This window comes from Coptis chinensis, chromosome 8 (genome assembly GCF_015680905.1).
Source record: "Coptis chinensis isolate HL-2020 chromosome 8, ASM1568090v1, whole genome shotgun sequence".
Taxonomy (NCBI): domain Eukaryota; kingdom Viridiplantae; phylum Streptophyta; class Magnoliopsida; order Ranunculales; family Ranunculaceae; genus Coptis; species Coptis chinensis.
This window is the reverse complement of record NC_141463.1, coordinates 76,773,264-76,790,755: the sequence shown is the minus strand read 5'-3', so window position 1 is coordinate 76,790,755 and position 17,492 is coordinate 76,773,264. Positions and strand designations below refer to the sequence as shown.

The 17,492-nt window shown below is 36.7% G+C and overlaps 1 protein-coding gene across 1 annotated transcript; it reads left to right on the top strand.

The window, feature by feature from the left end:
• Positions 1–285: 285 nt before the first annotated feature.
• LOC147483145 (uncharacterized) lies at positions 286–7,517 on the top strand. The gene is made up of 2 exons (XM_086579500.1): positions 286–3,169; positions 7,302–7,517. Exons 1-2 carry the CDS (start codon positions 1,331–1,333, stop codon positions 7,515–7,517), a joined length of 2,055 nt encoding a protein of 684 aa, XP_086435626.1. The 5' UTR covers positions 286–1,330.
• The last annotated feature ends 9,975 nt before the right edge of the window (positions 7,518–17,492 follow it).

Here is a 17,492-nt window from a genome sequence, read left to right as displayed (position 1 = left end):
AATTTTGTACCCTATATATAAGGACTTATGAATAGACCAGGGAGATTCGGAGATAGGCCCAATACCCAATTGATCTTTGCCTGGTGAAAAAAGTTGCCGGTCGAGAAGGCATGGTTCTCACTTTGAAGAATTCTTATTTTAAGATTTTTATTTATCCAATTGTTACATCAGTTGGTAAGCAACTAAGCATTCTTATTTTAAGATTTTTAGTTATCAATAAGAAAGTTCAGTCTTTAATGCCATAAAGAATTTAAGATGTTAATATAGAATATATGTTAGTTTTACACAAAACGGACATAAACACACCTTCACGCTAGAATGCAAAAACTTCCAACCATCGGCCACACTCTTTGATTTTGATGTAACAATTGTTTTGTACTTTTGTTGACCTAATCTAATCATTAACAAGCTTTGAGCACGTGCTTCGCACGTAAGCAGAAACACAAAATGAGTGGGACCTAATTGAAAAAAAAAAAACAAAATAAAATAAGAAAAATGGGGACAAAAACTAGTTGTTGGAGACCTCAATCTGGCCTGAATCTGGACTGATCAACAACATAGGTTATGATTCTAGAGCTCTAAGGTTCTCTGATATGACGATCCTGTTGGTCTGGTCTCCTCTGGAGTGTATCAAATGGAATAAGAAGAAACACTGGTCAAGAGGTATTGGAAACCAAGACGATTCATCTAAGGTCAAAATCCCATGCACCGATCTTAGGCAGCGAATCCAAGTGTTCCCTATCTCAATAGTGTCCCCTCTCTTCTTACCCATCGCCCAAACTCCATCTGATCACCCAACTGGTCATCTTGACGGTCCCAAATACTATATCTCAACCTCCCCTCCTCTAGATTATCTAGCCTTTGTATGCTCTGTATCTAATGATTACTCCTATTTTGACACCGGATCTCATTTTTTTAGTATATATGATCTCTACTCTGTATACTCTGCACATATTTCTGACTTTGACCTTCTTGATTTACACAAGAATTCCTACCTTGGTCTCCTTTTTTTATTGCAGGTGGTCATCTTAGCTGCTGATACTAAGCTCTTCAAAGGCATATCTTTCTCCAAAAGAAAAAGAGAAACTAAGCTAGTTAGTCACATCAAAAGAGAGATCTATCCCCTCCCATATAGGCTACCTGAACCAAGAATGACTACACAACACCAGTCACTTCCTCTGCTCTCAGAACTCTCATCAGATATTCATATCAGAAAAACAATCATGGTTAACTCCTCCCTAAGCTTACCCACTCGTTAAAACACATCAGCCCCCATCTAATCCCCCTACTTATATACCATATCCATCTATTACCTTTTTATATATATGTTATGGATAATCTTCTTCATACCCTCTCACAATCTCTCATTCTCGGTAACACTGAAACCGAAAGTAGAGAACTTAATTTAGTCATGGATATCCCAAGAAACCTCTTACTTCAATCTCATGCTAGATGGACAACCTCTTTGATCGGAAAGCTAGTCTCGGATCAAGAACAAAACCCAAATGAAGTTCTTCATGCTATCCGATCAAAATGGAAACTCAAGAAAAAGCTTGATATAGTGGTGGTTAATGGAAATCTTTTCATCCTCCGTTTTGAAAAAGAAAATGATAAAAATAAGATCTTGAATGCACAACCATGGCAAATGTTAGGATATCTCCTGGTTCTTAAATCCTACAGCCCTGAACTTGCACCCAGTGATATCAACTTTGATCAAGCCCCATTCTGGATCACTTTTGGTGGGCTTCATCTTGAGCATCAGATGCCAGTCTTCATAGAACAAATCTCCTCTACAGTAGGCAGATTCCTGGAAATCTATCCAGCTGATGATTCACCCAGAGACGCCGAAGGGTACCGAGCAAGAGTTATGGTGGACCTGCGTAACCCACTTCGACAAGGACATCTAGTTCCAACGGTAAATCATGGATCGGTGTGGATCACCTTCAACTATGTGGGCATCCCTTTCCGAAATTGCAAAAATTGCTTCAGGTTAGGACATGATACGTACAGCTGCAGCATGGTTCCTCCACCACGCCTCAATAATGTTTTAGCAGTTCCACCACCGGAACAAGAGATTATGCTTCTAGATGGACATTCTACTCCAGCAGAGATAAAGGTCCCACATATTCAGTACCAAAAAAAGAATAATGAAGAAGACCGAAATCATCATCTAGCTCTCTTTGGGGGAGAGGCTATTGTTGTTCCAGCAATCACTACTGATGCAACTGAGATTACTCGGGTCTTGCGGGGTTCCTCGTCATCTGATGGCTGTACCTACTACGACCCAAACAAGGAGAATAAGACACGTTTAACTCTCGGATCTGCCCTCCCATATGGACCTGAACCTATTGGCCCAATCCTGGGAACATGCTCCAACCAGGCCATACACCAACAGATTATCTCCATCTTTGGGCCTGATCCAACAAATTCATCCCCAATCAACATCAACATCACAAATCAAAGCACTCATAATCATCATATCTCCTTCACCGATCTCACTCTCCCACCACCCCCAAAGACTGCGGACATAACCCTACCACCACCACCTATCTATCCAAATATCATATCAAAATCTCGCAGACAAAATAAGGGAAAATGTATCTTTATTGAACCCAAAGACAAACCTCTGAAGAAAAGAAAAATTGCAACCCCCAAAAAAATAGAAAAAGAATCAGCAAATCAAAAAAACAAAAAGCTCAAATCATCAACTGAGGATTCCCCTTATATTCCATCATCCCTTGTTACTGAAGCTAGCATAGAAGTGAGATCTGATGCTCAAAGTACAAATCCATCCCTCCCTCCACTCCGCATCTCAGACTTCCCCATTGAACACATCTGGGAATTAATCACAAATCCGGAGGTCAATCGTCTCTTGCTATCACAAGGAGTGGTGCTCCATTCCCTCTGGGGAGGGGAAAAGTGGAATAATGAACAAGAAAACTCAGATGTCATGCGAAATGAAGAAACTATGGTGGATGCTAATCAGATCCACCCCCAAATGCAACCTCCTCCTTCCATTTTTGATTTTGAAATCTTGGAAGAAGCTACTCTCAACCCATCATATCCTGTTGAAACAAGCAATTCTGGATCTCTCTCTTTGGGAATAGATATGCCTGGATCTTATGATCAGCTGCAGGAGGTGGTCACTGCTTCTTTTCTCCATGAACAGGTAGTTTATTCATGTCTTGCCATGTTTAGTTACCACTCTATCACTAACTCATCTTTGTTATATACCTACTCATCTCTTATCCAGGCTCCTCTATCCTATTATTCTTTTAATATAGATCTATGTACTACCTGCTCTTTCACACCTCACTCAGTTTCTTTTAGTCTATGTGTATCTTTCTGTCTTTATATGTGGGACAATTCATCTCCTCCTCTTTTAATCTCATCTCTTATTATAACATGTTTCTGTTACATCTTTTTAGTTTTCATCAATCTCAAAGTTGGTTGGTATGTATATTTGTATGATATCAGTTATCATTATATCTGTTGGATTTTATCTGATTGGTGGTTAGTGACTGGACCAGAACAGTCTCCAGTAGTGGTCATATGAAGACAATCAGTTGGAATTGTAGAGGGTGTGGAGGTCAATCCACTATTAGGCAAATAAAAAACCTTATATCTAAGGAGAACCCTGATATTATTTTCCTATCTGAAACAAAATCCAAATCACAACACATGCAGTATCTTTCTAACATTCTCAACTACCCCTTCTTTTTCTCTATTCCTGCTATTAATTCTGGAGGTCTCTGCCTCATGTGGAAAGCGGGGGCTCCATGTTAATATTCTCAACTCTTCTCTAAACCATATCACTACTTCTATCACCTATGGTAATCTCCACATTCCATGGACTGCATGTTTCTTCTATGGAAGTCCCTACAAACCAAAAGACAACGGTTGGAATCCCATTAGACGCTTAAGCTCATCTCAACAACCCATTCTCATCATTGGAGATATGAATATCATTCTATCAGCTGAGGAACAACAAGGGGGTAGGGATTATGAATTCATAGATGGTTATCCAGCTCATGATATCATTAGAGACCAAGGCTTGTTAGACCTAGGTTTCAAAGGTTCCCCTTTCACTTGGTCTAATAAAAGAGTTGCTTCTTGATAACATACAAAAAGATTGGACAGAGCTCTCTCAAACTCAGAATGGCACCTTCTCTTCCCAAATGCTACTTTCCATCATCTTCCAGCTATTGAATCTGATCACTGTCCTATTCTTCTTAATACTCACCCCACATCTCTATCAACTGCCACTCCTTTTAAATTTCATCACATGTGGATAGATCACCCTGACTATTCTGACATCATATCTATGGCCTGGCATAGGGTCCCACTTACTCTTCATCCATCCCTACACTCTGTCTCTAAACACCTTGCTTCCACCAAAAAAGCTCTCAAAATTTGGAACCAGTCCACTTTTGGAAATATTTTTCACCAACTCTCTTTATTAAACAATAAAATTGCTTGCATTCAATCCAAAGCTCCTTCTAAAGAGAATGTTAACTTGGAACATAAAGCCCTTTCTGATCTTGAACATCTCCTTGCCAGTGAAGAAAATTTTTGGAAGCAAAAATCTAATGACAAAGACATCCTTGAAGGAGATCGGAATACTAAATACTTCCATATTAAAACTCTGAGACATAGACACTTTAATAAAATTGTGACTATTAAAAACTCCGATGGGGTCCAGGTCTCCACCCACTCGAGATTGGTTCCACTTTGTTCTCTCTCATTTCAAATCTATCCTCTCTGACAACCTAGAGGGTAACATTCAACCCATTCAAAATCTCTTCCCTAAATCTATCTCCTTCAATGATAACAATGTTATTCTTTGCCCTGTTACTATTGAAGAGGTTAAAGAGGTTATCTTCAGTATCGGAGGCCTTAATGCTCCCGGTCCTGATGGCTTCCCAACCATCTTCTACCAAGATTCTTGGGACATTGTGGGGCATGATGTTCATAAAATGGTCAAAGATTTTTTTTTCCTGAAGGTCACTCTCTAGAACACATAAATCACACTAACATTGCTCTTATTCCCAAGATTCCCAACCCAGCTAATTGCAGTGACTTCAGACCCATCAGTCTTTGTAATATCTCCTATAAGATCATCTCCAAACTTCTTTCAAAAAGAATAAAAAACAGTGTGTCTAAGTGCATCTCTCCTTTTCAAAGTGCCTTTGTTCCCAATAGGCAGATCACTGACAATATCATCATGGCTCATGAGATCATGCATACTCTTAAACATAAGAAAGGTAAGGATGGGCTTATGGCTATTAAGCTAGATATGTCAAAGGCTTTTTGACAGAGTTAAGCGGAAATCTCTTCTTCACACCCTTACATCCTTAGGGTTTCGATTATAAAATTGTCCACCTCATTCATCAATGCATCACCCTCCCTCATTTTTCACCTTTAATCAATGGAAACCCTTTTGGTCACTTTAAGTCTTCTAGAGGTCTTCGTCAAGGAGACCCTCTCCCCTATCCTTTTATCCTTTGCATGGAAGTTTTGTCTAGGATTCTCGCAACAAAAAATAGAGGAAAATAATCTACATGGCATCTCTATCTCCAGAAAGAGTAGTCCTATCTCACACTTGCTTTTTGCTGATGATGCATTCATTTTCTGTAGGGCCAATCTAGATGACACTAGAGCACTCCTAGATGCTCTAAAGACCTTCTGTTCCATCACTGGTCAGGAAATCAACTTTGAAAAATCTGGGGTACATTTTAGTAAGAACACTGGTCCTGATATTGCTTTAGACATAAGACACCTGCTTAACATGAGAAGTATTCATATTGGTGAAAAATACTTGGGGTCTCCTTTATTTTTAGGACAACCTAAGTCTGTGATTTTCAATGGTCTTATCACTAAAGTCAACTCTAGGATAGCAGGTTGGAAGAGTAAGTTGCTCTCCCAGGCAGCAAGAACTATACTCATAAAATCTATCTCCTCTGCTATTCCGGTCTTTCACATGAGTACTTTCTTACTGCCAAATAATGTTACTAACACCATTAATGCTCTACAGAGTGACTTTTGGTGGGGCACAGGAAATGGTAAATCTAGACCCTTATATCTTAAAACTTGGAATTCTATCTGCCAGTCAAAAAAAAATGGAGGTCTAGGTATCAGAAATATGGAATTGGACAATAAAGCTCATCTAACTAGAACTTTCTGGTACATTGTTTCTAATCCCTCTTCTCTCTTATTTCAACAGTTGAGAGGTAAGTACTTTAACTCTTCTGTAAATATGCTGAATAGTGAACTCAAACCAGGTTCTTCTTGGTTCTAGCAAGGTATGCATCATATTAAATCCCTCATTGTTGATAACTCTATGTGGCAAGTTGGTTTGGGGAACAACATTCATATTTGGAAGGACTCCTGGATTCCAGGGAGTCCTAAGGGTCAGGTAACATCTCTACCACCTCCTTACCATGACTCTAAGTATGTGTCTGATCTCATTTTACACTCCTCTAGAAGTTGGAACATCCCTCTTCTCAACTATCTCTTTGACACACACACTAGTCAGTTAATTCAAAATATTTATCTTTCAAAGTATCAATTAGAAGATAAAATCAAGTGGAATCTGACTAAAAATGGCAAACACTCTGTCAAATCTATGTATCATAACATCATTGCACACATATCATCCAGCACTCATACAAAAAGCAATCTTGCTTTTTGGAAAAAAACAAACCGGCCCCCGAAAGCATCTCTGCATGCATGGAAATGTTATTATGACTGTCTCCCCTAATAGAGTCCAATTGGCAAAAATTTTCTTTATCCCCGATAAATCTTGTCTTCTCGCAACATGCAGCTTGAAAGTATACATCACCTCCTCTTATGTTGTGTCCGTTACGAGTAAACTTATGGTACTTTTCTCCATGGCATCTCAAATTATCTGTTTTGAAAATTTACACATCACACAATGGATAGACCTATGGTTTAATCCACCATCAACATGGCCTATAGAACCGGACATCCGGATCGAAGTTCTCGTCTCTATCTAAATCGCCATATATGGCTTGAAAGATGCAATGTCTTGCATACCAAAATGCAACCTAACTTGTTTAAACTGCTAGGATGTTAGTCAACAAGTTCTTCCAATTACCTACTCACTTGGAAGTCAAAACTCCTATAATTCTCGAAGGCCGAGTGATTCCCAAACGGGCATTTTGGACTCCACCATATTCCAATTTCTTCAAACTCAACACCGATGCTTCCTTTGTTAAAGGGAAACAATCTAGCTATGGCTATGTACTTTGAAATTCTAAGGGTGATTTTATTCTTTGCAGGACTTGGGCATGGGGGTGGGACCTCACCGTGAAGAAGATGCAGAAAGCCAAGGAATGCTCCAAGCAATCATTTGGAGCATGAAGTTGAGACTAATGCACTGGAAGTTGAGGACCGACCGCAAAAATGTCGACTCTTTTTGGAGAAGGGACAAGCCAATATCTCTTGGACTTCTCAACTATACCTTAATGATGCACTATCTAATTTGTCATTACTAGACAAAGTTAGTTTTAAATGGGTCAGCAGGACATGTAACAAAACTGCTCACACCATAGCTGTTTTTGGGAAACTACATTCTAACTCTGCAGAATGGATACTAAACCTCCCTTTATGGCTTAGGGACATTCTGTGAGAGGATCGAGTGGCTGTAAATTCAACCTCTGTAATACTTCCTTCTTAATATATATATAACTGATGATGACTAAAAAAAAAAAAAAAAAAAAAAAAAAAAACAAAATAAATAGTTTATAGATTACCAATATACCCCTATCTACAGCTTATGTCGGACACCATGACAACTAAACCGGCTGGCTCTTATGCGTCTCATTATATACACTAGCCTTGGGCACGTGATTTCCACGTCGCCTCTCTCTCTCTCTCATCTTTTAGAACCACGTGCTTCTCTCTCTCATCTTATCTCGTACTTTTTTTTTACTGTCTCTCTCTCAAATTTCATTTTATTTGTGGTGGGCAACATAACAGAAGCCAAAAAAAAAAAAACAAACAAAAAGCGCTAAAAAAAAGAAACTCGTGTCACGAAATTAAGAAAATGTAGAACCAATAGAACCGAAGATAGCTTATTCGGCTAACTTGCCTACGGTGGTTATAAGTAGTAGAGATAGTCAAGATTATGGATGACCTAGATCTCTGCTGCTAAAGTTAAAAATCACAAAATATTGCTGGGTCCTGTATTGGCATCATCAAATTAGATTGGGCAACCCCAAAAAAAAAAAAAATATTATAAGTTTGCCATCAAAGTCCAGGCCTAACAACCAATCCAACCGGTCTCGCCATAACGAAACCCTCGGGTCGTTTGAGTGTACACTCAAATGGTCTCGCCATGTCATTTGAGTATATACTCAAACGGTTTATCCATGTCGTTGTACACTCAAACGATCTCGCCATGTAGTTTAAATGTTCACTCAAACGACCTCACCATGTAGTTTGAGCATACACTCAAACGACCTCACCATGTAGTTTGAGTGTACACTCAAGTGGTATGTGCGTGTCGTTTGAGACAAAACTCTTGGTTTTTAGCTAGACGATATGGCGGGGTCGTTTGGGCAGTCTCCAGGACAACATGGTGGGGTTGTTTGGAGACTCTCTTAGGCGACATGGCTTGGTCGTTTGGACTTAAAAAATTCGGTTTGTTTGTCACGATATTCATTTTCAAAATCAACTTTCACTTAATCAACCCAAACTCGAACTCAAACTCGAAACGACTTCATCAAGCTTGGGCAAACTCAAACTCAAGTTTAATCAACCCAATCTTCCACCCAAATATAGGAACCGTTATGGTTGCATCAAATGATTTACAAACCGTGAAAACCCATATGCAACGAAAAAAAGGGTGTTCACGATTTTGGTTAGATTCATATCTTTGATCAGCTGTGATATCTCTGAGAATCCAAGCTCTACGAATCAGCAACCTCTTGATCTTCTGTTGTATTCCTATCTTAGAATGGACGTTGTGTGGGAAACGATCTACCAGCCCCTTCTTTTCCTCTTGGCTTCTCTCACTCACAAGATTAGAACCGAATTTGGAACTTGTCTTTCTTGAGAAAACACTTAGTAAAAACGGCCAAAGAAGAAGGGTTTCTATTTATAGGCTACAACAGGGACCATGAGGAGAAATTAGGGTTAGGTCTCCTGACGGGCTTGGGCTTCCCATGTTCGCCAAGAACACACGGCCCAAGTCCGTCAACAAATGGCTTATTCCACTAAAGGCCATTGTTGCACTACCGCCCTAATCCTAAATTACGTGTATTACATTTATGGGCTCCATATTATATGCTCGTTGATCTCCCCGCGTTTAAGATATCGAATGCCCATTGATTAAGTCAAGTTACTGACAACTACATTAATCAACTTTTTATGTCCTTGAGTAGTACCACTCAACCTCATTGTCATGTCGGATTAAATTCACCTGCAGGGTTTACATGACAATCCTTATGAGCTCCTCAAGGGGACATCATCAACCCGACTTTCTACGGGTCACGGATTCCTTCTATAATCAATATCACACCTTACATACAATGTCATTACCCAATCCATCGAGTTTGTTAATTCACAAGTGAATCTCACTCATTGATGATTTAAAGCAATGTATAATGCACATAAGTGCCCGTTATTATATCCGGATTAAGAGGACAAACATCCATAATAACAGAGGTGTTTGTTCTTTTATATAGTTAGTATAAAGAGAAACAACCTCTCTTGGTCCTATTCAATACACATAAAGTGTACTAGTGTAATCATGTAGTCAAGATAGACTAATACCAGATTATACTACAACCGTACCAATGGTTTGTCCAAATTCATCTAGTTTGTGAACGTTTACTTATACTTTATAAAGTACTGATGATATGATCTTTTGTGTGTCACCACACACCATATTATCTACAACATAAAGTATTAGACGCATGCATATAACTAATAACATATATAATATGCATAACATTTGCCTATATAATTCTCATTCAAAATATAAAGAATTAGAGTTAATACAAAAGTAATGTTTTTAGTATATAACCCTATCACCAAACTCCAAAAAAACATCAAGTTTGAAATCATCAAGTTTAATCAACCTAATCTTCCACCCCAATCAAGTTTAATCAACCCAATCTTCCACCCAATCAAATTTAATCAACCTAATCAAGTTTAATTAACCCAACTAAATTGGAGTATTACTCAAACGGGACACGACTTGAATTGGGTGAAGTCGCCAACTTCAATTCTCATTGTTGATTCACAACTCAACACTCGAAGTATGAACACGACAGAAAACTCGAAGTTTTTTGTTTTATGATTTTTTTGTTTGGGGTTCAATCTTGCGAGAGAGATGATACCAGCTAAAAAGGTTTGAAAAAAAATGGTAGCCAGAATGCGTTGAGGTGGGGGTGTATTGGGCTATTGTTGTTGGACTTAGTTGTCGGGCTTGGGCCGGAGGCTGCCTAATGCAATTTGATGAGTGCCCGATTAAATCACCAATATTGCTACAACAAATTGTGAGATTGACCCGAGAATGTTTCATACTGGGTTTCTACCCAAGGTGAGAATGTGACCAGTAATATTTGTCATTGCACTGTCATGGACGGTGTTGCCAACAAATTTAATGAAAAGTTTATTATAATAAAATGACATATATATGGTTACTTTAACTCAAATTTACACTACTTGATTATGTATACTAGCAAAAGTGCACGTCATCACTTGCCAAGATGTGCTAAAATATATACTTGATAAATAAAATTGGTTAAACTTGGAGAAAATTGAGTGACAAATCGGGATTAGGTATTAGAAAACAATCAATAAAACAAAATATAGTAGTGATATTTCAATTTGAATATATTAATTTCAATAACATCTATGTTTATGTGAAGTATGAAGGTCTTGGCAAAAAGAATTAAAAGTCACATATCGATTAATTAGAAAGTAAAATAAAAGGTATGTCAACGTAGAAGGCAATAATTTGTATCTTCATATCCCTGAGAACAAAAGAGAAAAAGAACAGACATTGAGCTCCATCCCACCGTCCATTTGTGTCCAAAATAAGAATTAGAAGTTTCAGCAATTGATGTGTTCAAAACCATCTTTGATCTTTCATTCACCCAAGCTATGAAGATTAACCCCTTTAGTCAAGTTCTCCATACTTTAGCATGGACCAACAGCGAGGCTAAAAGATTCAATAGTGTAATTTTAAAATTAGTTCTTCATTCATTTCGAGCATTCCTATAATATATCTCTTCATCTTGTAAACAATTATGCATTATAAATGAAGCGTTGACACCATTCCTACAGTAATCCCAATGAAGTGTTTACACCAATCATATCCCATCATTTCTATGTAGCCTTAACTTGATGAGAGAACAATACACGTTCCAAAGTTGGTGAGAAATGTTCCATTGGGCTTACTGAAAGAAATATAAACAGAGAAATTAGTGTCATAAGCAAGTGATTGTAATAGATGGAAAAAGACAAAGCTAAACAACAACAATAACATGGCAGTAGATGCAACAACTATATGTATGGAGCTAGTGCACCAACTATGACAGTTGATTCAGTTGAAGGAAGACCTTTAGAAAGTGGGAATTACTTGATAGTAACTACTTTATTTTTATTTACTAAGATCATTGTTGTAGTGTCTATTAGTTTGGCAATGTTTTGAGGTTTTGAGCACTCAAAAGTGCTATAGTATAAAGCACATCAATTCCCCAGACTAGCAAAAACCGAAATAGAATCTTAATAACGGAAATAGCATTCAATAATCGCCTTGCTACTCTTGATGGTTTGCGAAATACTATCCTTCTCACTGGGCCAGGCATGCAAAACCGGTGTGCTATGTCAAACATTGACACCTGTAGATAAAACTATTCCACCAAATTGGATATCAACGTAAATAATAAGTTGTAACTATAGTTGGTAAAAAATTATATGATTTATAGAGCTTGCTTTGGGAAGATATATAGTCATACTCTATCTAATTTTCTATCATAGCCACAACTTGAGCAACAAATCAAGGAGTGAAGGAAACCAATGATAATACATCCTTCACCAACACTTCTCTTCTTAACCATCAGTAGGGTATATACATATATCCTTGAAAGTGTTCATGTCACTTCAAGGAGAACTTGTGATCCATCCATTAAAGATATTTATACAAAGTAATTGAATACTGATTTCATCTACAGTGACAAATTTCACAGAAGAGTACGTGCATTCAAAAAGAAGCAAAATGAAAAATAAACCATTATTGTCATGAACCCAAGATAAGTATGTTATTCTTTAAACAGTTGTACGTGACTCACGGAACCTAGAAAATATATATGAAATTAAGCCTCTAACTATTTAGGCAACTGCAGACCAAAAAGCATCACACAATCTCTACTAATTGAGTAATTAATACAAATATTTGAATTTACATATACAATGTATGTAGGGCTGCTGAGAGATGCCTGACCACCTCCTGAATTAGTGATGTAAACCAAATAGGCAACTTGCTCAACCAGACCATGATTGCAGAGTTCATCTAATTTCTTAGGTGATGATGCAAATGTCTCAATTATTCGAGTCAAACAAACAAAAAGCATGCTCCAACACCTGCAAAATGTTACACATATCATAAGACAAAGAATAAAAAAATGATGACTTGAACTGCTTTGAAGCTTGGATATAGGCAATAAAGCCTTTGAGTCATGATACTGAAGAAGGTTTGTAAGTAAAGGCCCAAATTCCATAACAAAATCAGGGAGTTTCTATCACAAATTTGCAGTAGTAGATAATGCTAGCTACTCGTTGAAATACGACAATGAAAACAGTGAGATATTAATAAAGAACAAACAAAAGAGAGGCAAATTGGCCTTACTTCATAATACAATTAATTAACCAAGCAATGTACTATAATATTTACAATTACCTAAACACCAGTAGAGAAGAAGTCAAGATAAGATAGCACAGCCATAAGTGCCTACTGCTTGTAAACAGGCAGTCGAGTGTTCTTGGGATGTCTTCTTTAGCGTTTGTATCGACTTCATAGCTGTAAATTGTAATAATAAGAAAACACCAAATTCAGAAACAAAACCATATTCATAAGGCAGGTTTGGCTATGAGTACAAAAAGCGGGGAAATTTCAAAGAAAAACCACATAAAAAAGTTAAATTAAGGATCTTCAATTAAACACCATTGTATCAATCAGTGATTAAGCCCTGCGATAGCCCAGTAATTGAGTATTTATTCACTCAATAGCTTGCAAAGTATTCTACTAATAGCTTACTAAATAAGTTGTGGAGGGGTATACCTTATGAATTTCTAATATATATTTGTACCATAGTAGTTCAAGCTCAAATACTATGGACGTCCATTCCCCTCACATCATGACCAACACACACTTAATTAATTAATATTTTTTTGCTTAAATATGAGAAGTAAGTGCATTAGGTGTCATCATGCCCATATCATTATATCAACGTTGTAAAAGCAACATCATTCCAGCTTCAGAAGCATATATACGGACTAAGCTTTCTAAAAGCAACATAAAACCTTCTCAAGAGTCAAAACAAACTTATATGTGAATTGGAAGACCGATCTTGAAGTGATACTTAGCAAACATATTCATTCAAACCGAATTCTACTTCAGTCCATTGACTTGAATCCCCGTAAAATGGGTGCCAAGGAGTTACAGGTAAACTCTCATTGTTGCAAATGTTTGGGCAATCATATCAAAGCCTAATACCATTCAATATATAACACATATAATATATATAAATTACACACAACTATAACAAAAATAAGCTTATGATAGCCAGATAGTCATATGGGAATATTTATCGCAGCGGGGGAGGGGGGACATATGCATGATATAGTCTCAACAATATAAACATTACAATGCTATGAAGGACCCCTTAATTATCCTCTAAACTCCTTAAATAGATTGAGTAGCAAAAGTTGAAATATAATTCAAACTTTTACGAAATATGAGTGAGTGAAAATAGTGAGTGAAAACATCTCAAAGAGGTGTTTGCATTGCTGGAGTGAGGTGACACTCTTCAAAGGTATTTTTGTTATATATATATAACAAAAATACCTTTGAAGAGTGTCACCTCACTCCAGCAATGCAAACACCTCTTTGAGCTGATTTAAATGACATCATGACAGCTCCTTTAGATAACATCATAGCACATTAGTTCAACTGAAATACCTTAAAGTGAAATTTGACAACGTGAAATAATCTATAACATTGATATTGAAGAAACCAAACAATTCAATGTATGTATTACTAATCCAGGAATGATTACTCTGCACTTAGAAAAATCCGATAGATATAGACAAAATTCAAAATTGAGAACAAAAGATTGTACGTAATATCTCATATCTCAAATAAAATTCTAGAAGTATGTAATACACGAAATTCTCAAATTGATCACAAACCAAAGCGACTCACCTACTCAAGGACATCACCTATTAGAAATCATCGAAAATGAAAAAGAGTACACATTTCGGCAAGCAACATAAAGTGGCACACATTCTCTAGGTTAAAGATTCCACTGAAAGAAAAACAAATAGGAAACACAGAAAGAAGACACCCAATTGAAAATTTAATATCTTAATTGAGAATTGAAGCCCGAAATGTTATGTAATTTTTTCATTAATTTCTGATCTAAGTACCCTACATACACTCGGAGAACATACATCCAAATATAGTGTTATTAGTTTCAAATTTCCATGCAATCATCTTCCAATCTCTTTATATCCAAGGGAACAAAAGCCAAATACAAATTCTAATTACACAAATCTAACAGTTTGACATCTTTGGATTGGATTTATACTGCCATATTGACGAGGACATTACTTAGGAGCATTATTTAACAAATTAAAATACAAAGGCCTTAACCATGCTGATAAGAGCCCAAAACTGTAGTTTAAACCCTTTAATAGTATTTTTATTTAGCTAATTATATTATTAATAATATAAGTTTATCACTAATTACGTGCTTTTGAGTATTTCAGGCTTCGGAGTTGAATAAATATAAATTCGTTACTAATTAGGCGCTAAAAGGAGCTAAAGTGATTGCTATGAAAGTTCTATAAAGAAATCCCAAGTTTCATGGAGAAAAAGCCCTTAAAAAGCCCATGCACGAAATTGTAAACCTAACCCTCTCCTATATAAAGAGGGTTAAGGCAAAACAAAACTTGGCTACTCCCCTCTTAGTTTAATTAAATTAGATTTCTCTCTCTCTCTCTCTCTCTCTCTCTTTAGTATAGCCTAATTTATATTTTATTTAGCCTAGCCACCATTACTTCAATCCAATTCAAGTTATTATTATGTTTTCTTTTTTTTGCTTTAGTTTAATTAATCCAATGATAATAGGCTAATCCCCCCCCCCAATGAGGAATAAATTGCTTAGTAGAATTATTTAATTGTGTATGTATTTCAATGAGTTTAGTTTATTGTATGACTTTCAAAATAAGCATATAGTAAATTAAACTAGGGATTATTATAATTAAATCGAGAGACTTGGTTGTAATAATCCTACATGCTAGTAATAATGACTATAGAGATGTAAGTTGTTGCTAGGGATGATAAAGGTTGAGGCTTTAGGTTGAATCATTGCGTGAAAACCTAAATATGATATCTTTTCAATGAATAATTCGATTCTTGCATGAAACTAGTTATTAGGTGGATTAATTACTTTTTTCTATAACTTTCTCTTCCATCAAAACCCTATTTTTATTTGTTTAGTTAATTTAAATTTATTTGAATCCATAGTATAATCGTAGAATAGAAATCTCTCAACATAACATTACTCTCACCATTGTTTTTTTGTGTTAGATTAATTGAATTCTATTTAGTCTTGATAGATTAAGAGTGGAACGAATCCTGACTCTCTATATTGCATAATGAATTGAGAGTAGGAATATTGATCTAAGCACTTGTTTAGTGGATTGATTATTTGTGTTTACGCATAGATAGTTAGTCTACATAAATTTGTAATTATCAAATGGCACCGCTGCCATCTTAAACTCTTTTAGGACAAGAATTCAATTGGTTGAATCCAAGGGGCAATCCCCCATTCTCAACCCACCCACCCTTAAAAATTTTCTTTCTTATTTCTTACATTTTCAGTACTGTTCACTGTTTTAGACACAGGGGCACCCGCCCTCCATTTTTCCTTGTTCAAAGTGCGCCCGCCCTCCCATGTGCCTGCGGATTCACAGTGAAGAACACTGCATAAAAGGTATTTATAAATTTCAAAAAATTCTGAAAGTGTACAGGCATAATCTTTAAGGTGTTGTTGATTTACTAGAATCTTTTCAGATTTTTCCTAGTTGTTTCACCTAGCGAACTAATACCATCTTTACAGTGCTGCATTTCAGCTTTCAAACTATAAGTTTTGGGAAAAACTGACGAGTAAGATTTCTTAAGTAGGTCCAAAAATTTTAAGATTTTTACAGTAGTATATATCAAAAGTCAGAAGTTTACATTAAAAGTTTGAAGAGTTTTTTATTTGTTTTGACTATCTAACTAGTTGATTGTTTTCAGTGTGTTTCTGCAGTTTGGTAACACTTAAGTTCTGGAACAACAACCGATAAAGAGGGTTTTTAGAACTCCAATTACTCTAAAAGTTTTACAGGAACCTGCATGATCTTTCATAAGTCTCAATTACAATTTTGGCGATTTTTGGCTCTGTTTTGGTTGGTTAACCATTCGGTTATTTGTGTTGTGTCCGAAAACTGTTTCACAAATTTTGCAGGGAAGTAGAAGGACTTTCATAACTCCGATGGATCTGAAATTTTACAGACGGCTTATTGGACGTCTTAGAAAACTATTGTAAAAATTTCAAATTTTTTGGAGCTCGCGCCTGCACCCGTTTTAGCCTAATTCTAAGTGTGCCCCGCCGTCAAGCGCTTGGACTTTGAGTCAGGCAAGAGTGTGCCCTGCACCCTTATTAGGCTAATTCCAAGCACGCCCGCACCCTCTTCTGAATAAGCTAGATTTCACAGGTTAGTTCAAACTTTTGTTTATTCAAGTTATTCAGTGTTTCTATCTTCTTGAATACACTGAGATCGCGTATACAAGACGCTATTCAAACGCGTAGAAACGAGGCATTCAGGTACTCCTTCTTTCACTCTTTGTTTCTTCTGTCAGAGGAGTTTAATTCTAGTATAATCAGGCTTGTTTTTCATAGACATAAATGCCACACGCCTATCTAGAATTTCACACACTACACCTGCCTCAATGGCTAAAGAACTAAAGACTCCTCTCTCTGATTTTTATAAAGCACTAAACGATGGCCCTAAGTCGTGCATCGTTCTTGCAAACCTAGTGGGGGATTTTCGAATTCCCCCTAATATATTTAACTTGTTACCGGTTTTTCATGGTTTAGACCACAAGAAGCCTTACCAGCATATGCGTAGGATAGAACAAGATCTCACTATATGGTGTTTTCTTTCACCCTAGCGTAAGTCCGAATCAA

Bases quoted from the DNA above. Each gene is read 5' to 3' on its own strand.
- LOC147483145 (XM_086579500.1), top strand. From the start codon at position 1,331: ATGGATAATCTTCTTCATACCCTCTCACAATCTCTCATTCTCGGTAAC. The intron at 3,170-7,301 runs GTAGTTTATTCA...TATTCTTTGCAG, and splicing joins CTTCTTTTCTCCATGAACAG to GACTTGGGCATGGGGGTGGG.